Genomic DNA, 24031 nt, shown 5'->3' with positions numbered 1-24031 from the left:
TCAAAAGTTTACATACACTAAATTGACTGCCTTTAAACAGCTTGGAAAATTCCAGAAAATGTCATGCTTTAGAAGCTTCTGATAGGCTAATCGACATCAATTGGAGGTGTGCTTGAGGATGTATTTCAAGGCCTACCTTCAAACTCAGTGCCTCTTTGCTTGACATGATGGGAAAATCAAAAGAAAATCAGCCAAGACCTCAGAAAAAACGCAGACCTCCACAAGTCTGATTCATCCTTGGGAGCAATTTCCAAACGCCTGAAGGTACCACGTTCATCTGTACAAACAATAGTACGCAAGTATAAACACCATGGGACCACGCAGCCGTCATACCACTCAGGAAGGAGACGCATCCTGTCGCCTAGAGATGAACGTACTTTGGTGCGAAAAGTACAAATCAATCCCAGAACAACAGCAAAGGACCTTGTGAAGATGCTGGAGGAAACAGGTACAAAAGTATCTATATCCACAGTAAAACGAGTCCTTTATCGACATAACTTGAAAGGCCGCTCAGCAAAGAAGAAGCCACTGCTCCAAAAAGCCAGACTACGGTTTGCAACTGCACATGGGGACAAAGATCATACTTTGTTGAAGCAGCTTTGGCAGCAATTACAGCCTAGAGTCTTGAGTATGACACAAGCTTGGTACACCTGTATTTGGGGAGTTTCTCAAATTCTTCTCTGCAGATCCTCTCAAACTCTGTCAGGTTGCATGAGGAGCGTCGCTGCACAGCTATCGGTTTCCGGGCCACTCGAAGACATTCAGAGACTTGTCCTAAAGCCACTCCTGCGTTGCCTTGGCTGTGTGCTTAGGGTCCTTGTCCTGTTGGAAGGTGAACATCCACCACAGTGAGGTCCTGAACAGGTTTTCATCAAGGATCTCTCTCTACTTTGCTCCATTCATCTTTCCCTCAATCCTGACTAGTCTCCCAGTCCCTGCCACTGAAAAAAAGCCAAACTGAAATCTTATCAGAAGCATTTTGGGTAGTTCTCACAGCTGTCTTTTGCCTTACACCCAGTCAAAAGGATGTTAGACATTTTGCACAGAAAATATTTCCAGTTTTTTGTTATTGCGCCGCGAAATAACTTTACCGGTCAACTATTTTGAAGCATTAATTCTATTGATTTATGAGAATGCATGTATACAATGCTGCTGCATGTATACAATTATAGACAAGTTGACAAAACAAATAGCCTACCAACATGTTGGAAAACATAAGCAGAAACATCTAAACCAGACTAAAGAAATATACTACATCCTATAAAAATAAAAATACTTTTTAAAACACTACGCTGTCTTTGACTGAAGCCTACAAAGCATTTTCTATATTATCGGGTTAGGGTTGGGCCTCAGATGTTCACATATAGCCGGGCGGTTATGGATGGGTTATAAGCAACAAAGACACATCCAGCCAAAAGTGGGAGGTTTAAAACAAATATATACTTAGGTCACCAAAGTTCCAGAGCATATGTCTTTAATTGATACCCAGAAATGATTTGATATGGAGATAACTGCTGCATTACTAGGGGAAATATGCCATTTAACAGACCCTTTTACACAAAGCCACTTCGTCAAGCGTGCATACATTTGTACGTATGGGTGGCCCCAGGAATCGTCATGTTCTACCAACAGCTGGAGGCCCAGATAAGCATCAAGGGTTAACTTCACCCTACTCTTTCCCACTCTACTATGACCACAACATGGAACAATGGGACGAGACAACAACAAAAAAGATACATGCTGGTCCAAACACATAATGCCCTGGGTTTTTATTTTTTGTGAGAAGATTTTTTTTTATATCCACAAAATGGAAAAACTAAAAATTGATAAATTATGCCATTGGAATGGGCATTCATATTGGTGGTACAACAACTAACTAGTAGCCTTGTTTAGTACCGTACTCTTCACAGAAGAGAGCTCGTATTTCCAAAGGAAGGCACCCGATACTTGTGGTTCATCTTGGCCTCGCAGCGTTCTGGAGATTGATCCTAAAAGCAAAGAAATCTGCCTTTTTTATACATGTTGTCCTCTGTTATGTATAAACCGGAATGATACATGTAATCAAGATGTTACTACATTCCGCTACCCGATCGCATTTCATCAACAAGTAACAAAATAATGAAGTCTTTCAACGAGGAACATACAATCGTCATCAGAAGGGGGGATACAAAAATAATTACATTTTTCACAAAATAATTGAGGAAGGGGTCTTAAAAAAACAAAAAAGAAGGTACTGATGTGAAAACAAACCAGAGCCCTAAATCATATAAAAGCAGCATTCATCGAAACAAAAATAGTGCTTAGTTAAGCAGCAGTGACTTCTAGGAACAGACTTCATTCCCATTGTGTTACTTTGTCTCGTGAACAATTTAAAATGGAAGATCTTAAGTGATTACCCTGACTGACAAACCCGATGCCTTAAATCCACACCCACCAACTCTCTGTATGAATGCATGTCACCATTTGTTTCCACATGATACAATGAACAAATACAGAGAAGTTCATCGCTACCTAAACCCAGACTACAGCACAGGAACCAATGAGGGTACAGTGGACAAATACAGAGAAGTTCATCGCTACCTAAACCCAGACTACAGCACAGGAACCAATGAGGGTACAGTGGACAAATACAGAGAAGTTCATCGCTACCTAAACCCAGACTACAGCACAGGAACCAATGAGGGTACAGTGGACAAATACAGAGAAGTTCATCGCTACCTAAACCCAGACTACAGCACAGGAACCAATGAGGGTACAGTGGACAAAAAAAAAAACTAACAAAACGTAGAAAAACAAACAAACTGTAAACACGGCACAATAAATAGATAAAACAGCAGGTTCCACACCATGCACTGACGTGATGACACTGTTGTACAACTCACACCCACCTCACACTCCAACCAGCTGCAGTTTGTCTTTTTACATTTTTTTTTTTTTTTAAATCCCAAGTGCAAAACATCAAATGAACTATTTCCGTATTCAAGTAACATTATATACAAGGGGGGTATTACAAATATCTGGTACTGTACAAATAATTGCCATATTCATCATTACAGATGTTGATATTTCTTATCAACAGTAACAAATAGGAAATGAAAAAAGTACGAGACGACCATTGCAATTAAGTCCCGACCGTCACCATGGAGACAGCGGTGTATGCTGTGTGCGCATTCCACTACCCCTTCCTTGCATTCACAACTCTACGATGCACAGCACCTAAATGAGTTCCCGGGTGAGCCCACAGTCCAGTCCGTGTTCCGAGGTCACGTGACCTCCATAGCCACTGTGTTGTCCAAAATGCTGTTTAGTGCTGGCTTTTCTTGATCCTGATTTTCCCTGGAGGCAAGTGGAGAGAATATGTACAAATCAGTCAGACACGGTTCAGTAATACCTACATTAATATTGACTCAGACGGACTCAGGTAATGTTCCTGAATCAGCGGTTTAAGCTACGGTTGTCTGAACACTGTGTAATGGTCCATTTCTATACACTTAATCCGTGTCCCAAATGGACCCTATTCCCTATATACTTCAGACAACAGCCCCATCAGAGCCCCGGTGAATAGTGCACTATAAAAAGGGAGTAGGGTGCCATTTGGAAAAACAAACACTCATCCTGTTCCTCCCCCTCTCTCACCTTGGCACCAGGTCCATTGACGGGGTGTTTGTGGAGACCTTAGGCATTTGACAGTTAGCGGTGGCAGCCAACTTTAAGGCAGATGACGACACGGCAACGGGAGCGTGGCTTAGCGTCCGGGGTATGTGGCGCTTGGTGAGGAGTCCCCCGGGGGAGGACATGCTCAGACGGAGGTTGTTGTTGTTCCCCATCAGGACCTGAGTGGTGGTGCCGTTGGTGCTGGGCAACAGGAAGGGGAAGGAGGGGGTAGTGGTGGTCAGAGGGGTAGGGGTGGGGGCTGCAGGCGACGGGGATGCTGTGCTAGTGAGGTGAAAGCCCTTGTAGACACCTGTAGGAAGGGAAGACAGAAAACAAAACCACTTCATGTGCAGAAGCTATACAAGCAGTTTCTCCTTTGATCAGTCCCAACCTTTTACGTTTGCCTCTGTGAAAGCCCTGCATTTCATTCAAAACGCACTTGCACATCAGAGGTTACTTGTTGCAGGTGCGTGGGAATAATTTGATGATATCTGGAGAGGAAAACTTGCACACTGCGCTTACCAGATTCACTTGTGTTTATTTAGCTTATATACCACGCCTCATGGCCTTTGTCAGAGCGTTCAAAGTTCTATGTGCAATTTTCTCTTCTCTTTGATGCTCTGCTTTTTTTTTTAAAGTGTATTTATTTAACCTGCTAAGGAATGACCCTTTTACAATAACCACCTGACCACAACAAATGCTTGGGTGCAGTGTTAACCTGAGGGTGGAAGGACCCCGTTGACCCCGCTGCCCGGTCCACCCTCATCCTTGTTCTTCAAGGCCAGAAGCTGGTCTGTGGTCACCAGGGCAGAGGCAGCAAACTGGGCACAGGCACAATCTAACGTCTTGGACACCAAAACCTGGTAGAGGAGGAGAACAACGTATTAACACCATCCTGAAAAGACAGACAGATGGAAAGAGCGAGAGAGGAGAGGTCATGGGGCTGTATCAAACATCTCAGAGGAGGAGTGCTGATCTAGGACCAGGTCTCTCCTATCCATTGAATCGTATTCATTTTGATCTAAAAAGGCAAAAGGAATCCTGGATCAGCGCTCGTATTCTGAGCCACTGAGAATACCAGCCCAGGTCAGAGAGCGGGCTAACTAACCTGCGTGCTGTTGGTAGTGGTGGTGGTGCTGTTGGCTTGCAGTTGCTGTTGGATCTGCTCCAGCTGCTGTTTCTGCATCAAGGCCAGCTGCTCCTGATGCTGCTGGTATTGTTGGGCAGTAAAAGCTGCAGGGGAGACAGAGAGGCGAACAGGTTACACACGGACCGGTCACATCAATTTGGGATGCATCCCAAAATGGCACCCTATTAGGAAAGTATTCAAACCCCTTGGCTTTTTCCCTATTTTGTTAAAGCACAGCCTTATTCCAAATGTATTCAATTTGCCCCCCCCCCATCCTCTCAAGCTCAGTCAGGTTGGCTGGGGAGCCACGCTGCACAGCTATTTTCAGGTCTCTCCAGAGATGTTCAAATCAGGTTCAAGTCCGGGCTCTGGCTGGGCCACTCATGGACATTCAGAGACTTTTATCCCAAAGCCACTCCTGCGTTGTCTTGGCTGTGTGCTTAGAGTTGTTGTCTTGCTGGACGGTGAACCTTCGCCCCAGTCTGAGGTCCTGAATGCTCTGGGGCAGGTTCATATCAAGGATCTGGGGGGGCTTTACTTGGCTCATCGCGCTCTAAAGACTCCTTGTGACAGGCTCATCGCGCTCTAAAGACTCCGTGTGACAGGCCGGGCACCTGCAGGCTAACCTCAGGCATCAGGTAAATGGTGTTTCCTCTGACACATTGGTGCGGCTGGCTTCTGGGTTAAGCGGGCAGGTATTAAGAAGCGCGGTTTGGCGGGTCATGTTTCAGAGCTCGCATGACTCGACCTTTGCCTCCCGAGCCCGTTGGGTTGCAGCAATGAGACAAGATTTAAATTGGGGAGAAGGGGGTAAAAAAATCAAACAAAATGGGAGGCCACTGTGTTCTTGGGGACCTGGAATGCTGCTGAAATGTTTTGGTAACCTTCCCCAGATCTGTTCCTCAAAACATTCCTTTAACCTCATGGCTTTATTTTTGCTCTGACATGCACTGTCAACTGTGGGACCTAAAAACCTATTTTCGCTTTGTCATTATGGGGTATTGATGAGGACATTTTATTTAATACATTTTAGAATAAGGCTGTAATGTAACAAAATGTGGAGAAAGTCAAGCGGTCTGAATACTTTCCCAAGGCATTTAGAGCACTATTTGTTTTTTACAAAGGCCTATCTATGCACTACAGGGCTCAACATTTTACGCTCGTCCTCTTGCCGGACAAAAACAATATTAGATTTAAGTTGTCTATTCGAATGGACAAGTAAATTATTTAAAAAAAATATATAGATATATTCTATTTAAATGTTTCATAATTTAAAAAGCCTACGTGCATATTGGCTACAGCCGCATGTCTAAACTGATGCTGACAGGAGGGAGCCGCAACAAAATGTAGCCAAACTTTAATGGGACTTTTAATTACATAAACATAGGCTACCGCCAGTCATGTTTGACAGATATAATGAAGGATAATTAACATTGACGTCGAAAGCCGGGGTGGGCAATTCCAGTCCTCGAGGGCCTGATTGGGGTCACAGTTTTGCCTCAGCTAACACACCTGACTCCAATAACCACCTGATCATGATCTTCAGTTTAGAATGCAATTTGATTCATCAGCCGTGTTTGCTAAGGATGGAGAAAAAGTGTGACAACCAAATCAGGCCCTCGAAGACTGGAGTTGCCCACCCCTGGTCTGAAAGGCTCGATTCTGTTGACATAGGAGGCACGGTGAGTTCAGACCAAAATGGTCACAAGACCGTAGAGTGAAGGACAATGCTTATTGCGCAACGCACATTAACCACCTTGAATCTGAGCGCAGGCAAAGCATTCTGAAACAATTTAACCATAAACTTAATTGTTTAAAACAGCAATGTTTTATATAATTTTATGAAGCATGTTATGTCTTTGCTTGTTTCAAAGTAGCCTAAATAAGACTACAGAAATGTTGAAGGAATTGTATAAATACTGAATGGCATTTAAACCAAAATGTCTCATGCTCCTAGTTATATTAGTAACCCATGCTGGTTGATGCAACATCTGTCACATGATCATGCTCACGTGTGCTGTGCACTTTCGAGAACGCCGTTTTCCCGCTATTGCATTTTGGACAATTCACACGTATCCTATGTGTGCATTGATGAGCTTATAATATGAAGAAATAAAACAACATTTTAAGCTAAACTCTCTGATCTGTTGCGTCAGCCTCAATGCTTTTGCAAAAAGCAGAAATGTATGTGCAGTGGTTGTATTCATTTTGGATCAGTCGTCCCAGTCTGTTTAACCATAGAAATATTTAAATCGGCCCAGGGACGACGGGACGCCCTTAAATTCGAGCCCTGGAGGGGGCATAAAAAGTATTTGGTAGTAATTGTAATGTTGCAATATTTCTAGGAGAAGTCTTGGAGAAGCTTTAAAAAAGGGGAGTGGTTTATTTTGAGACTCTGGCTTGAATAAGCAAAGAGGAGTGTTTTCTACATTTCTTGTAAAAAAGATAATGCATTTTGTTTTGTAAAGTGGCATCCTTGTATCATACAATGAACTTTTGGACAAGTATTTTTTTTTATTTTAAAATCTGTCCTACTTGTCCCAAGTGGCTAAAGGTTAATGCCCTGCATTATAAGGAATAGGGTGGCGTTTGGGATGCAACCTATGGGGGACGTAATAGCCAGGAGTGTTAAGGGACTAGGGGGAAGGGTAGAAGACAGAGCCTGGCTGAAGGTCCATTTTGTGGCTTTTAACGCTCACTGAGGCCCCGAGCTGAGATAGACTTGCTGCTGACCACAGCTGTGTGTGTGTTCTGCCCTCTCAGCACTGACCCTATCCGCCGAGGGGTTAAGATCAGGAGGCCAACCAAACCCCAGACACCACATTTCCCTATAGAGAATAAAGTATTTGATTATTCAACCACACAGTACCATAAAAATCAGTCCATCTTTAAAACCAAAGCGATCCAATATCAACAAATCTGTTCCCAATCACTCAACTGACATGTAATGAAAATTCTGGAAGAAATCAATAGGCTGACATTTCAGAGGGTTTTTTAGATTAAAATAGGGCTTAGGCTGACAGAATATTTTAGATGCCCTCCTGTTGGCCACAGGAGCAAATTTCCTACAATTCCACACATTTTCCAACGGGCTGAAAAAAACATTTTACAATTTTAAAGCTAATGTCCTGCAATTCTACACATAACAAAACCCATGACAAAAATAAGCCTGAATGTATTATTTGGAGAACTTTAGATTCTCCTTGACTGTTTAGCTTTTATTTTGGTGATTGTTAATTCTCAAAGATGATCTTATTTTTTAAAAATGTATTCAAAAAAATAAAAATACACTTTTGTCATTTAACTTTGCACTTTTTGGGGGGGTTTGGACATAGGTGGCCCGAAAATAACCTCGGACTGAGATCACTGTGAGCAGTGACATCAAGCCAACAAAGGGTTACATTTGTATGCTTGTGAAATGGTATTACTCTGAAAACAGTTTGACAAGTGGGGAACTCATTCACACTGATGCCCCAAGACAATAGTAGAAAGGACAATGGCTGCGTCCCAAGCGAAACCTTAATCACTTTATAGTGACCAAGGCCTATAATCGGGAATCGGGTGCCACTTGGTACGCAGACGATACTTTATATTCAGAGCAGCGTCCCCTCCACGTCTGTCCACCCACAGAATATATTTATCACATACATTTTTAATTGACTGTTGCTGGCCGGGGGAAAGGCAACGCTACATGAATTCTAAGCATTACAGCCATTCAAAATGTCACGCTCATGAAGAAAGGAATTGATCACATTATTTCCCTTGTGGTCAACTAAGTTAAGGTCCCAAATGTCCCCCTTTTCCCTATATAGTGACCTATGTTTGACTAGACCTTATGGGTCCTAGTGCATTATATAGGAAATAGGGTGCCATTTGGAAAGTGCCCTTAAATTCAACCCACACACACGGACAGCAGCACAAAAGCAGGGGTGGCTGGGAGAGAGAATTGATCTAACACAATGTCTTCAATAAATTCATGATTTCACAATTACCTTTCTCAAACACCTACCAAAGTAAAGGTTTGCTCTTTTTTTATATAGCTCCTGCTAGCTAGACAAACCATGATTCAGTGCCTTTCATCTGGGATGTGGAATGTATGTGTGTGTTAGAGGTCGACCGATTGGGATTTTTCAACGCCGATACCGATTATTGGAGGACAAAAAAAGCCGATATATATATATATATATACACACACATTTTTTGTAATAATGACAATTGCAACAATACTGAATGAACAATTAACACTTATTTTAACATAATATAATACATAAATAAAATCAATTTAGTCTCAAATAACAATAATGATGAATGTTGGGAAAAAAACACATTTCTATATGGAGGAAATCTTATTTTAATAATGGGCATGGTGAGAATTGACTACCAAAGTGCGGGTCATAATTCCTATGACACCTAGCGGCTCCTTCATTCATTTATTCTATAGGATATTTTTAGATTCACTTAAAATAAGGTCTGTGTTTCGTGTAGGCTTACACTACCGTGCCAATGTTATAACTGTGTAGATATCCATAGGACAAGGTAACTCTGATCAATATTGGCTAAATATAAGCGAAGAGAAAAAAAAAATTGTAGAGTGGATTTATGAAAATATGTTGACAAATGTTACCTTATCCTAGTGAGATTTACACGGGTGTCAAAACGCAGAGGTGGTTTAAGCACGAAACACAGACCTTATTTGAAAGTAGATCAAGACATTCTCGATGGAAGACATGAACGGTAAAATAACGAAGGAACCTCTTTCAAGTTCAGCCGCAAGTTATTACAGGAATTATAACGCGTCGACTATTTCTCTCTAAACCATATACCTTTGACTATTACGAGCCTGCTGCTGCCTACCACCCCTCAGTCAGACTGCTCTATCAAATCATAGACTTAACTATAATAAACACACAGAAATACGAGCCTTCGTTTCTGGATTTGACCGATCATCTCGAAAAAAGAAAAGTTTATTCCGTTACGTATTTTATGTAACGGGTGGCATCCATGAGTCCAAATATTCCTGTTACATTTTACAACCTTCAATGTTACGTCATAATTACGTAAAATTCTGGCAAATTAGTTCACTAAGAGCCAGGCAGCCCAAACTGTTGCATATACACTACGTGCAATGAACGCAAGAGGTGACAATTTCAGCTGGTTAATATTGCCTGCTAACCTGGATTTCTTTTAGCTAAATATGCAGGTTTAAAAATATATACTTGTGTATTGATTTGAAGAAAGGCATTGACGTTTATGGTTAAGTATATCATTGGAGCAACGACAGTCGTTGATTGATTGTTTTTTTATAAGATAAGTTTAATGCTAGCTAGCAACTTACCTTGGCTTACTTACTACATTCGCGTAACAGGCAGGCTCCTCGTGGTGTGCAATGTAATCAGGTGGTTAGAGCATTGGACTAGGTAACTGTAAACGTGCAAGATTGGATCCCCGAGCGGACAAGGTAAAACTCTGTCGTTCTGCCCCTAAACGAGGCAGAACATTCCAGGCCGTCATTGAAAATATGAATGTGTTCTTAACTGACTTGCCTAGTTAAATAAAGGTGTAAAAAAAAAACACTAAAAAATAAAATAAAAAACTTTAAAAAAGAAATAGGCAAAATCCGCGCTCAAAAACACCGATTTCCGATTGTTATGAAAACTTGAAATCGGCCCTAATTAATCGGCCATTCCGATTAATCGGTCGACCTCCAGTGTGTTTGTCTATGGTACGGTGTGTGTGAGTGAGAATAACCCCAGGCTCTACTCACCAGCTGTGGGGGCCGGGGGGCCAGCTCCTCTCAGGGGGCCAGTAGTGCCAGCCAGGGTAGAGGTGATGCGACTCAGGCCCCTGCCCAGCCTCCTGAACAAGGGGTCTGTGACCACGTTGTCCTCGTCGTGTAGTGATAGTGTCCGGGGCCTAAAGTGCCTCCATCGGCTCGACTTAATGTTCAACAGTATCTGACTGAGGTCTGCATAAGAGGCTGAATAAGAAGAGGTTCTGTCCGAGGTATTTGTTTGTGAGGTACTAGCAAACTTGTCTGTGACTGGAGAGTGGGGCGGCAGGTCAAGCATTTCCGAGTCCAGCCCATGAAATACATTGTCAAAGTCTGTGTGCGCCCTGTCCAGCAAAACCCTGGGGGAAAGAGGAGGGGGAACAGTGTTTAGTCATTCTGTTAGCCACGCAATTCATTCATGCTATTGGTCCCAGAAAACTAGAATTTTATTCTCATGGGTGGTCAGTACTAGCATCCATAGCTCGGTCTATGAATTGGAGGCTAGTTGCATTGCTCCTGCCCCATTACTCAGCTTTTTACTAAAATATTGGCGGGGGTGGACTGCTTGGATGTTTGAATCCCAAATTGCCCCTTTAACTCTGAAGTAACCTACCTTCCCCCTCGTCCCAGGCGTCGGCGCGCCATGCCCAGGCAGCGTGGTGGCACGGTGAGGGTGGTGAGGCAGTAGCGGTAACGAGTGTCTCCCAGGCCGCCCTCTGACGGACTGTCCCACGGCCAGCTGCCCCCGTGGTCCAACTGAGACTGGGGACAGACAAGAGCAGCCATTAGACATGACAGGAGTTAGTAACATGGCCAGACAGTATGCCACTGGGACCACTATATGGCAATGTGTGTGCTCACTTCAGCTTTGTTTCTGTTTTGAAGTACGTTGTATTGTAATTGATTGATTGTGCATTTTGTAAAAATGTTCAATAAAGTTACTGTATGGAGTCGTCTATACTCACGGCATAATATTGACAGCCTGCTTTCCTCCGGAAGGCAAAAGAACCGTCTGGGTCGTTCTCCTCCTCAGCTTCTGAGGAACCTGAGTGCATCTAGAGAGGAGTAAAGGGAGAGAGACCAGTCAGTCACAGGTCACCAACAGGGCCATTTTTATGATTAACAGATTTCCACCACAGATGTCCAAGGCCCAATCCTAAAGCGACCCCAAAGCCCTCGTGGAGATCTGAGAGGATTTGTAAGGTGAAAATAATCATAGCCATAGCGCCTCCGTCCTCTTTGATGGGCTAAGTCAGGGTTTCCCGAACTCTGTCCTCGGGACCCCACGGGGTGGAAGTTCTGTTCAAATAATCATCCAGCTTTGATCATTTGAATCAGCTGTGTAGTGTTGCTTACACCAATCAAATCCTCTCAGATATCTAATTTCCTCGGGGTCCGTTTGGGAGACAGCCCGAGTCAAAGCGCTCTGCCTACCTGGGAGTGCAGCTCGTCGTCTGAGCTGGGGAAGTCATACTGGTGGACGTCCTTAGCATTGAACACAGAGGGACCAGAGTGGTGGAGGGCAGCAGCTGACAGGGGTAAGACTTTAGGCTTCTTCTCATACTTCCTCTTCTGCCTGACGACCTCGGTCTTCTCCGGCTAGAAAGGAGATAAGGACCCAGACACATTTTGTCACTCACTTGCAGTCTAATATTTCAGTAGAATACCTTCAAGACATTGGCCCGTATTTACCAAGTATATCCGAGTAGAGCTGCTGATCTAGGATCATTCATTGGGCTCTGAAAGGCCAAACTGATCCTAGCTCTAGCAGTCTGCAGTAGAAGGCGGAAGTTTACATACACCTGAGCCAAATACATTCAAACTCAGTTTTTTAAATATTTTTAATTCCTGACATTTAATCCTAGTAGAAATTCCTTGTCTTCCTTGTCAGTTAGGATCACCACTTTATTTTAAGAAAGTGAAATGTCAGAATAATAGTAGAGAATGACTTATTTCGGATTTTATTTCTTTCATCACATTCCCAGTGTGTCAGAAGTTTCATACACTCAATTAGTATTTGGTAGCCCTGCCTTTAAATTGTTTAACTCAAATCAAATGTATTTATATAGCCCTTCGTACATCAGCTGATATCTCAAAGTGCTGTACAGAAACCCAGCCTAAAACCCCAAACAGCAAGCAAAGCAGGTGTTAGTAGCATGGTGGCTACCACTACTGCTGTCTTTTAACTTGGGTCAACTTGGGTTTAACGTGGGTCAAACGTTTTGGGTAGCCTTCCACAAGCATACCACAATAAGTTGGGTGAATTTTGGCCCATTCCTCCTGACAGAGCTGGTGTAACTGAGTCAGGGTTGTAGGCCTCCTTGCTCGCACATACTTTTTCAGTTCTGCCCACAAATGTTCTATAGGATTGAGGTCGGGGCTTTGTGATGGCCACTCCAATACCTTGACTTTCCTTGACTTTGTTTTTAAGCCATCTTGCCACAACTCTGAAGTCTTGGCTGATTTCTTTTGATTTTCCCATGATGTCAAGCAAAGAGGCATGGAGTTTGCTAACCATGTGTATGTGACAAATAAAATTTTATTTGAAAGTATGCTTGGGGTAATTGTCCATTTGGAAGACTCATTTACGACCAAGCTTTAACATCTCAAGACATCAGTCAGGAAGTTGCTTCAATATATTCACATACTTTCCCTACCCCATGATGCCATCTATTTTGTGAAGTGCACCAGTCACCCCTGCAGCAAAGCACCCCCACAACATAATGCTGCCACCCCCGTGCTTCACGGTTGGGATGGTGTTCTTTGGCTTATAAGCCTCCCCCTTTTCCCTCCAAACAAAACGATGGTCATTATGGCCATACAATTCTACAATTCAATTCAAAAGTACGATCTTTGTCCCCATGTGCAGTTGCAAACTTTAGTCTGGCTTTTTTATTGCGGTTTTGGGAGCCGTGGCTTCTTCCTTGCTGAGCGGCCTTTCAGGTTATGTCGATATTGGACTCGTTTTACTGTGGATACAGATACTTTTGTACCCGTTTCCTCCAGCATCTTCACATGGTCCTTTGCTGTTGTTCTGGGATTGATTTGCACTTTTCGTACCAACGTACGTTCATCTCTAGGAGACAGAACGCGTCTCCTTCCTGAGCGGTATGACGGCTGTGTGGTCCCATGGTGTTTATACTTGCGTACTATTATTTGTACAGATGAGGCGTTTGGAAATTGATCCCAAAGATGAACCAGACTTGTGGAGGTCTACAATATTTTTTCTTAAGTCTTGGCTGATTTCTTTAGATTTTCCCATGATGTCAAGCACAGAGGCACAGAGTTTGGAGGTAGGCCTTGAAATACATCCACAGGTACACCAATTGACTCAGATCATGTCATTTAGGCTTCTAAAGCCATGACATCATTTTCTGGAATTTTCCAAGCTGTTTAAAGGCACAATCAACTTAGTGTATGTACACTTCTGACCCACTGGAATTGTGATACAGTGAATTACAAGTTAAATAATCTGTCTAAACAATTGTTGGAAAAATAACTTGTGTCACACACAAAGTAGATGTCCTAACCGACTTGCCAAAACTATAGTTTTGTTAACAAGACATTTGTAGAGTGGTAAAAAACAAGTTTTAATGACTCCAACATAAGTGTATGTAAACTTCCGACTTCAGCTGTATATGAATATGGGCCATTGAGGTCACCCTCTTGCTCTGTTGCTATCTCCCTCTCTCACCTTGGACTTGTAGTCCTTGAGGTCCATGTGGTCCTGATGTCTGTACTGGTTGCTGTTGGTCAGCGGCACCAGAGGGATAATATGGGCAGGCTTGTCCAGTGCGCGCTGGGCCAGCACTTCAGCCATGATCTCACCACCAAAGTCAGACATGCCATTTCTGGAGGGGCAATGGTCAAAGTCAAGATATAATCAAGCATTTGAAAAACAACTGGATCTCAATCAAACCGTCAGCCACTATCAAAACCCAATTGAAAACATTGTTTAGGAACTAAATGATCGAAGGCGAACTCTCTTAAATGGATCAGAACCATTCCTATACAGTAGTACCAGAGATCCTATAGGTCGAATTGATGGTTGGCTGGCTAGCTAGCTAACAAAACACTGAGCAGACATCTACAAACGCATTGTTTTATACAATACTCTTACCATAATTTGATCAGTTTCTAGAATTGAAAGGTTTCCTGACCAAGATGGCTGGCATCCTAGCAACAACCTGTGTCTCCGAGTAGTACCCACCTCTTCTCTACGATCTCCAGGGTGAGGTGCAGCAGCTCTCTCTTGCTCTTCTCCCTCCTCTTGATCATCTCCAGGATGGTGACTGCTCGGCTCAGGTCCCTCCGCAGCTTCAGCATTTTCTCATAACCAGCCTCCTCGTTCTTACGGTTCTGAGGAGGGCCATTTCACCATTAAATTGACAGTCACCTGCTGTCAACAACCCAGCGTAGGCCTCTATTTAGTTGAAATGGAAATGTGTAGGGGTATTGGTACATACCACACACTTGGGGCCAGTTTCCTGGACACAGATAAAGCCTAGTCCTGAACTAAAAAGCATGCTCCATGGGAATTTCCATTGACCGAGACTAGGCTTTATTCGTGTCCGGGAAACAGGCCCTTAGTGTTTACCTGAGTTGGGTCAACTAGCCCCTATATGCTCTGGTCTAGAGGTGGGATCCTACCTTTCTGGTCTGCATCTTCTCCGTCCTCCTGCGGAAGGCCACGTAGGGGTCTGAGGTGCTGGATCCGTCCCGCTTCTCCTGCTTCACAGTGGGGTGCAGCGTGCCGTGCTTGTTGTTTTTCCTCTTCCTGGTCCAGTAGTCAAACACCTCCTTGATCAGCTCGTCATCCTCCTTCAGCAGCAGCTTGGCCTCCTGCAGGCTCACCGCCTGACAGGGGGAAGAGGGGAGGGAGGGTCACATTTTGGAAGAGGCAGGGTCACTGTCATGACTTAACCCAAAGATTCCCAGGACTCTAGACGCTATTAACTTAAAATTACAACGACTAGGTTCCATTTTAACAACATTTACTTCAGCGTATTTCCACAGTACATGGTTGCCATTGCAATCAGGCCAGGTCCATCAACACCGAGACTACCGCGCAGGCATACTAATAACATAGCACCGTAATAACAGAAATAGAGAGACACTTAAAACATGAACTTAAGACGCCACCATGAGTAACTAAAAAGAGTATCTCATGTACACCGCCTGGACAGGATGCTAGGCTGATGCGACGAGTACCTATTGTGGGCTACTCTCTCTTCTCCCATCTAAGGCAAGTGCATGTGATTGGGGATATGAGGGTTGGGTGGGGGGATGCCCAGATTAGCACTATGTAAGAAATAGTGTGCCATTTGGGATACAGGATCCAAGGCTTACCTGCTGCCCACTGCCTTTCTCCAGTCGGTCGATCATCTCCTCAAACTGTAAAAAGGTGATCTCCATCTTCTTCTTCAGTTTGTGAACAAAGGCCTCATCCTCTGTGTCCAGGTCATAGTCCGGCTGCTCCGTGTCCAGGCTGAAAGCTACAGAGAGAGACCGAGAGAGAGAGAGAGTTTAGACATGAGGATGTCAGTGTCCAGGCTTAAAGCTACAGAGAGAGACCAAGAGAGAGAGAGAGTTTAGAAATGAGGATGTCAGTGTCCAGGTTTAAAGCTACAGAGAGAGACCGAGAGAGAGAGAGAGTTTAGACATGAGGATGTCAGTGTCCAGGCTTAAAGCTACAGAGAGAGACAGAGAGAGAGAGAGAGTTTAGACATGAGGATGTCAGTGTCCAGGCTTAAAGCTACAGAGAGAGACCAAGAGAGAGAGAGAGTTTAGACATGAGGATGTCAGTGTCCAGGTTTAAAGCTACAGAGAGAGACCAAGAGAGAGAGAGAGTTTAGACATGAGGATGTCAGTGTCCAGGCTGAAAGCTACAGAGAGAGACCGAGAGAGAGAGAGTTTAGACATGAGGATGTCAGTGTCCAGGCTTAAAGCTACAGAGAGCGGATAAAGGGAACGTTTTTTTTTAGACTGCTAAAAGCTGGATGAGAGATCTTTAGACATGAGGATGGGAATGAAGCGGACTATCAGAGATCCTGGGAGCCATTTTAAATCCCCATCGTGATGTCAAACCCGCAAGAGATTCATGCTGGAAAAAGCTACGCGTCCATGACGCACGTCCCCAGTGTAACTCTCCCCTGTTACCACTGACCACACATGCTAATGTGAAATTCCATTTCAAGAGTTCAGATGAAGATTTTCAAAATTGCATGTGTCTCAGAGCTTAAATTAGGATCATGTATACTGTGCTAAGGCCGATACCAAAACAATATATCAGTGAACATATTGGAGTCGGACGATATTAGCTGTCTAGTTTAAACGCCGATGTCAAACTGACGTGCATACCAATAGAACATTGGAACATGGCGTAATAACGCAACGTAAAATGTTTCTCTACACGTGCAACACAGCATTCCTAACCTAGCCCACAATGTCTGCTGTGTGGATCGAGCAGTCAACAAGTCGAGCAGTCATTTGAAAGAGTAAGAACATTTCAGCGAGACAACTCTCAGCCAAACGTGAAGAACAAACGGAGCCATTTCGCCTACAAAAATAATATTTTGGGAAAAATTAACTTTGGCTGTCTACCTGAGAGTCTCGTGAGTGAAAACATCCGAAGTTCAAAGGTAAACTATTTAATTTGATTGCTTTTCTGATTTCCGTGACAAGTTTGCCTGCTGCTAGCAAGGCATAATGCTATGCTAGGCTATGATAAACTTACACAAATGCTTGTCTAGCGTTGGCTGTAAGGCATATTTTGAAAATCTGAGATGACAGGGTGATTAACAAAAGGCTAAGCTGTGTTCCAATATATTTCACTTGTGATTTATGACCAGGAAAAGATTTGTCCGTTGCGTTATGCTAATTAGTGTCAGATGATGCTACTGAAACAGATGTCGTGTTGCTATGTTTTTGGGGAAGAACGTTGTTTGCATCAATGAGCAAGCTAGCTTTTCTTATGACCAGCACTGTAGGTGCGTGAGACAACTTAACCAGCATCACAGCATACGTATCAATGACTCGTTGCAACATACGAGTGAGTGTAATCAATGTGAAATAACTACGGAAAAAATGTATGAACGCGTTAAATTATGTGACGTACAGTCATGTTCAGGTCCTGATTGGTCAACAAGTTTATTTGACAAGTCAAATAGTGTTATTTGACGTGCATCTTTTTTGACATGCAAAGACCCAAAAGGCAAAGAACAAAAAGTATTTCCATCGAAATCCTGGTTGAGGATGAACAACAAAACAGCACAGCAAGTAAGTGAAAGAAGTAGGTTTGATTATGTTTTACAGGTAATGGGGACATACAGTTGAAGTCAGAAGTTTACATACACTTAGGTTGGAGTCATTAACCTGTTACTCCTACCCCCTACTTTTTCGAACATGCTGTTAAAAATCGCGCAACATTTCAGCGCCCTGCTGCTCATGCCAGGAATATAGTATATGCATATGATTAGTATGTGTGGATAGAAAACACTCAGACGTTTATAGTACTGGTTAAATCACGGCTGTGACTATAACATAACGTGCGTTTCATCGAAAAGCGCAGGAAAATCTGATCACTGAAAATGGAAATATATATCCATCCGCCACTTCAACCCATTGATAAAGGCGAACCACAATAAATTGGGCTGAGGTTGCAATACCTACAGCTTCCACACGATGTCAACAGTCTTGTCATTTGCCTAGGCTTTGTTTCTTGGTCAAACGAAGAAGAGACAAGCCATTTGTTCAGGTCTCAGACCGGATATTTTGGTTGAGATTTACCCGGACATTATTTCCAGACGGACAGCTAAAGAATATACGTCGCCTCGTGATCAATTTGATTGCTTATTAACACGTACTAATACCTAAAGTTGCATTACAAAAGTATTTTGAAGTGTTTTGTGAGTTTATCGTCGACATTTTTAATTTTAAAAAATGACGTTACGTTATAAGACGCTATTTTTTCCCGTTTATCACACAGTCTTCATAGATCGATATCTAGGCTATATATGGACCGATTTAATCAAAAAAAAGACCCAATAGTGATTATGGGACATCTAGGAGTGCCAACAAAGATGGTCAAAGGTAATGAATGTTTTATGTTTTATTTGTGCGGTTTGTGTAGCGACGACTATGCTAATTATTTTGTTTACGTCCCCTGCGGGTCTTTTGGGGTGTTACATGCTATCAGATAATAGCTTCTCATGCTTTCGCCGAAAAGCATTTTAAAAAGCTGACTTGTTGCCTGGATTCACAACGAGTGTAGCTTTAATTCAATACCCTGCATGTGTATTTTAATGAACGTTTGAGTTTTAACTAGTACTATTAGCATTTAGCGTAGCGCATTTGCATTTTCAGATGTCTAGATGGGACGCCTGCGTGTCAGGTAGGAGCAAGAGGTTAAAACTCGTTTTTCAACCACTCCACAAACTTCTTGTTAACAAACTATAGTTTTGACAAGATGGTTTGGATATCTACTTTGTGCATGACACAAGTCATTTTTCCAACAATTCTTTACAGACAGATTATTTCACTTATAATTCACTGTAATATTAATTCCAGTGGGTCAGAAGTTTACATTCACTAAGTTGACTGTGCCTTTAAACGGCTTGGGAAATTCAAAAAAATTATGCCATGGCTTTAGAAGCTTTTGCTAGACTAATATTGACATCATTTGAGTCAATTGGAGGTGTACCTTTGGATGTATTTCAAGGCCTACCTTCAAACTCAGTGCCTCTTTGCTTGACATCATGGGAAAAATCAAAAGAAATCAGCCAAGACCTCCGAAAAAAATTGTAGACCTCCACAAGTCTGGTTCATCCTTAGGAGCAATTTTCAAATGCCTGAAGGTACCACGTTCATCTGTACAGACAATAGTACGCAAGTATAAACACAATGGGACCACGCAGCCGTCATACCGCTCAGGAAGGAGACGCAATCCCAGAACAAAGCAAAGGACCTTGTGAAGATGGAGGAAACAGGTACAAAAGTATCTATATCCACAGTAAAACGAGTCCTATATCGACATAACCTGAAAGGCCGCTCAGCAAGGAAGAAGCCACTGCTCCAAAACCGCCATTAAAAAAACCCAGACTACAATTTGCAACTGCACATGGGGACAAAGATTGTACTTTTTGGAGAAATGTCCTCTGGTCTGATGAAACAAAAATAGAACTGTTTGGCCATAATGACCATCGTTATGTTTGGAGAAAAAAGGGGGAGCTTGCAAGCCGAAGAACACCACCATTTATTTAACTGTAAATGCCATCAAAATAAGTTTTTGGTCAAAGAGGTGTGTGTATGTAAACTTTATTTAACTAGGAAAGTCAGTTAAGAACAAATTCTTATTTACAATGACGGCCTACCCCGGATGACGCTGGGCCAATTCTGCACCTCCCAATCACGGCCGAATATGATACAGCCTGGATTCGAACCAGGGACTGTAGTGATGCCTCTTGCACTGAGATGCAGTGCCTTAGACCGCTGCGTCCATGCATGTGTGTGTGTTAACTATTCAACTGTACTAGAATGCTTAATAAGGCAGCAACATTTTTTAAATATCAGTATCGGGGGGGGTTTGGCAAGAAAAATATCAGATGGCATGGAGGCCACCATCTTTATCCTCCTTCACTATTCTGACCAAAGCTACAGCTGTATTGATTGGGGGTAAAGTGATTACTTTACATTTGGTCGGTTAAGCAAATCTGAGCAGAATCAAGCTGGAGGAACATACAAATTCATGGCAGTCATTCTAGGCAACTGCATTTCAATTTTGTCAATGACACTTTCAAAGTCCAAGACGGACAAGAATCCTGAATCCTAAACACGCACTCTTTCATTTAAATAAATTACAATGTCATTAGAAGTTTGATTTGAGCTCTGGCGGCTTCTACTGCTAGACTTGCAGCAAAAACGTCAAACAAGGTGACATGAATGAACTCCGTGCTGATCATAGAAAATATGTCTCACATTGGACAAACGGCAGCAGGGACTTCTACTTTTAAACAATGACAAAAAGACATGACCAGGAAATTACATTTAGCCTAGCTCTTATCTGAATCAATCACAACAAATAATGTCATTCATGGACGATACGATAAGGTCTACTAAGGCCAAGATCCCCCCTCCCCCTACTATCTCAAATGCCACAAAATGGACAAAAACATCTTGCCATTGCCTAAGAAGCTACACCCGCAAATGTAGATGGTTGATCAACACCTCCACAATGGACACCTTGACCTAATGCCCTGTGCACTTAGGCAGATCTAAGAGGATCTGACTGCTGCAATCAATATGGAAACAGCTTCACTGTGTCTTCTGATAGGCTGGGTGGAAGTTTCATCATTGCTTATACCAATCAGATCCTGTCAGATGTCCACAAGTGACACAGGGTGTTAGGGTCGATTTGGTTGAGAGCCGTGAGAAAACGAGTTTTGATCAGTCATGGAAATAAAAAGTGCTGAAAACACGTTGGCTCACTATTTATTAAGAAGATGGAGGACAAGCTATAGCACCCGTACTTAATAGACGGACCATGGGCTGGCTCCAGGCACAGAAACGTGTTTTTATTAGATCAGGATTCGACTCCTGGTATCATACGAACACAAAAACTACATGAAAAATGTGTAGAATTACAGGAAACAAGCTTTAAAACGGCTATTTTCCCTCTCTGCCAACAAGAGGGGTGAGAACAGTTTTAACAGTTCGGGATCGCATGGGCTGCGAGGTGGGGGTTGTTCCTACGCAGACAAATGGCAATATCCATCCGGATCTTTACCACCTAGGAAATGTGTGTGACCGGACCTTCTTCAATAGTATTTGAGTACCCCTGAGCTCTAGGACGAGAAAGCATTAGCTAGCACTAGTCATGTTTTTTTAGTTATACAAATCCATACTTAGGAGTCAAATTATCAATATAATATCATCTAAACTAATACTGCACCCTCCCCATATCATTAGCAGCCAGGGCCACTTTACTCACGCTGTATGTGAATAAGCTGCTTTGGCATCTTGAAGTCCCCGGGGTAGAGGGACTCGTAGTAGGCGATGTTGCCGTCTGCCTCCGGGACGGGGATGACCATGTTGTGTTTCTCTCCATACACCGACTGGGCCGACATGGCTCTCTGGAGATGGTGTTCCTAGAGAGACCGAGAAAGAGTTTAGTAATATAATATATGCCATTTTAGCACTCTTATCCAAAGTGATTTCTAAATCATGCTTACATTTTTGGGGTGTGGCCCAAGCAGGAAACCAACCCTCCGTTGCAATCGCCATGTTCTACCGACTGAGCCACACAGGACCACAGGGAGAAGTTCAGAGATGAGGGCAAATGATTGAACAACATACCTCTGCCCAACAGGCCCTACATATGAAACAAAGTCCAAGCACTTGAATAGCTAAATTGACAGGGTCAGCTGGGAGTCTGAGGTAACGGATGCCTGGAGAGAGGAGTACTTATGTCAGAGTGAACGTCAATCACGGCCAACTGCTGCCATCTGATCCGTGAGGCCAGGAACAAATCAAGTGTCAAATCAGTACCGACAGAAACGGCAGACTTTTCAAGGAGATTTCAGGTGACAAAACTAGTCATTGTTTGAAAGTACTAGAAAAAACAACAAAGGACTGGAAAAATCAAAAGTACACAGCAGGACTTGGCAAGGCAGGAGTAAAAGTCCTGGAATGGTTAGCAGTCACACACTGACTTATTAGGTTTTTCCTCCAGGTGCAGAACCCACGTACACTCCTCCACTTATAGCAAAGGCAATTTGTAGGCTCACTCGCATTCCTGCTCCTGTTCCAAAGTCTGGGGACTAGTTTGGACGAGGCACCTTGCAGATGCACTTTACAACAACCAAATAATGACAGTCCTTTGAAATAACTACAAAACACCAGTGGATAAAACAACAGTGTATCAAGTTTGAACAGTGTCCTCTGGCATTGAAAACAGGGCCTGGGGCAGTGCTCGTCTGAGCGTACTGGCCAACAGTACTAAAATTAAAGGGCCTCTGGCTCTCAGACAAACGTGGGCACCTTGCCCTTGGCAGCCTGTCAACACAGCACAAGCACAGCGTAGGCCCAGACTTGTACATCATCTCGGCGGAGTGTGTGTTTATGGTTTCACTGCTCTGGGGGCCCTCGGCAAACTAGAGTTGTTTCCTCTGCCTTCTCACCAGCTGTGTCAAATGGAACCCCATTCCCTATTTAGTGCACTACTTTTGCCCAGGTCAAGAGATTACTTTGGCCTGATTAAAAGTGCACTATGTAGTGAATAGGGTGGCATTTGGGATGCACATTCCACTCCCATCTGGAGTCCTGAAGTGTTCCCTTGTCAGCAGCTACGGCTGTGACGATAGCAGTATTGCAATGTTTTCTCCATGCAAAAAATGAAAACAATGTAGACCAAACTCTTTGGTCCTTTAAAAACCAGCTGCATATAAAAGTGTGTGCTCATCTTAGAAACAAAATATAATGGGACTCTGGAAGTGTTTGTTTCTAACAGTTGACTAATTTTCCTAAAGAATCCGCTTCATGTTGCGTTTCCTTGCCACGATACTATCGAGTATCGCAATACTGGTATCGTCCCGGCTCTATCAGAACCAGTCAAGTCTCTCTTCATAGGCACAATGATTCATTTATGGAACAATTAGTTACCGGTTTTGAAAGAAAAAAACTATACAAAAACAAAAATGCAATAAAATATTTCCCAATGACCATGGGAAATAACCAATATATAAATAAATTTGATTCAATAGGAGGCCGACCAATATCGTTTTCCCGATATCGCCCGATATTAGCCTTTTAACGACTAGGGCCATGACGATACCAGTATCGCAATATCTTTTCAGGTTCAAACATGAAAACCTGAAGCAGACCAAACTCTGCTTTTTACAGAGGCCCAGAACTGCAGCCTTAGAAAAACACACAGGCTGCCAAACGTAATCAAACACCATTTTTATAGGCTACTTCCCTAGCGATGGCAAAGGGCTGGCAAATAATAGTCTAGTTGAACTGCAGCTACGACCACAACAAAAATAGCCAACCTGGCCTGAACCATCCACCATCGGTCTCTTCCTCCTCCAGACTGCGACAGTCTAGAAATAGGCTTTAAATTAGCGTATCGATCACTGTCAAGGTCCGTCTGCTCTGGCGGCCCACCATTGCCGTTCCTGTCCCGAATGCCTACCAGGCATCTACTGTCCCGAATGCCTACCAGGCATCTACTGTCCCGAATGCCTACCAGGCATCTACTGTCCCGAATGCCTACCAGGCATCTACTGTCCCGAATGCCTACCAGGCATCTACTGTCCCGAATGCCTACCAGGCATCTACTGTCCCGAATGATTGAGAAATGTGCATATAAAAATCGCGACTGGCACGCAGAATGGTAGGATAAATAGTAAGCCTCCCAAGCTTGAAACTTACTCACCACCTATGACATGTTTATAAAATAATTGCCTCCACATTTCCATGGT

General features: G+C 43.2%; 1 protein-coding gene across 2 annotated transcripts in view; it reads right to left on the bottom strand.

The window, feature by feature from the left end:
- Positions 1 to 1754: 1754 nt before the first annotated feature.
- Positions 1755 to 24031, bottom strand: part of LOC118402175 (enhancer of polycomb homolog 1) — a 35335-nt gene continuing 13058 nt past the window's right edge. For both annotated transcript variants that reach the window (XM_035800175.2, XM_035800174.2), the window contains 13 exons: positions 21541 to 21697; positions 15903 to 16048; positions 15204 to 15410; positions 14764 to 14912; positions 14248 to 14404; positions 11988 to 12152; positions 11519 to 11608; positions 11167 to 11315; positions 10548 to 10912; positions 4763 to 4887; positions 4373 to 4514; positions 3637 to 3964; positions 1755 to 3336 (listed from right to left, as the gene is read on the bottom strand). In XM_035800175.2, the coding sequence (XP_035656068.1) occupies positions 3264 to 3336; positions 3637 to 3964; positions 4373 to 4514; positions 4763 to 4887; positions 10548 to 10912; positions 11167 to 11315; positions 11519 to 11608; positions 11988 to 12152; positions 14248 to 14404; positions 14764 to 14912; positions 15204 to 15410; positions 15903 to 16048; positions 21541 to 21676 (2232 nt within the window). In that variant the 5' untranslated portion in view covers positions 21677 to 21697 and the 3' untranslated portion in view covers positions 1755 to 3263. The remainder of the gene's footprint in view (positions 3337 to 3636; positions 3965 to 4372; positions 4515 to 4762; positions 4888 to 10547; positions 10913 to 11166; positions 11316 to 11518; positions 11609 to 11987; positions 12153 to 14247; positions 14405 to 14763; positions 14913 to 15203; positions 15411 to 15902; positions 16049 to 21540; positions 21698 to 24031) is intronic.

The sequence above is a fragment of the Oncorhynchus keta genome, chromosome 23, assembly GCF_023373465.1.
Source record: "Oncorhynchus keta strain PuntledgeMale-10-30-2019 chromosome 23, Oket_V2, whole genome shotgun sequence".
NCBI lineage: Eukaryota > Metazoa > Chordata > Actinopteri > Salmoniformes > Salmonidae > Oncorhynchus > Oncorhynchus keta.
The sequence above is the reverse complement of the archived record's forward strand: the minus strand, read 5'-3'. Positions and strand labels throughout refer to the sequence as shown.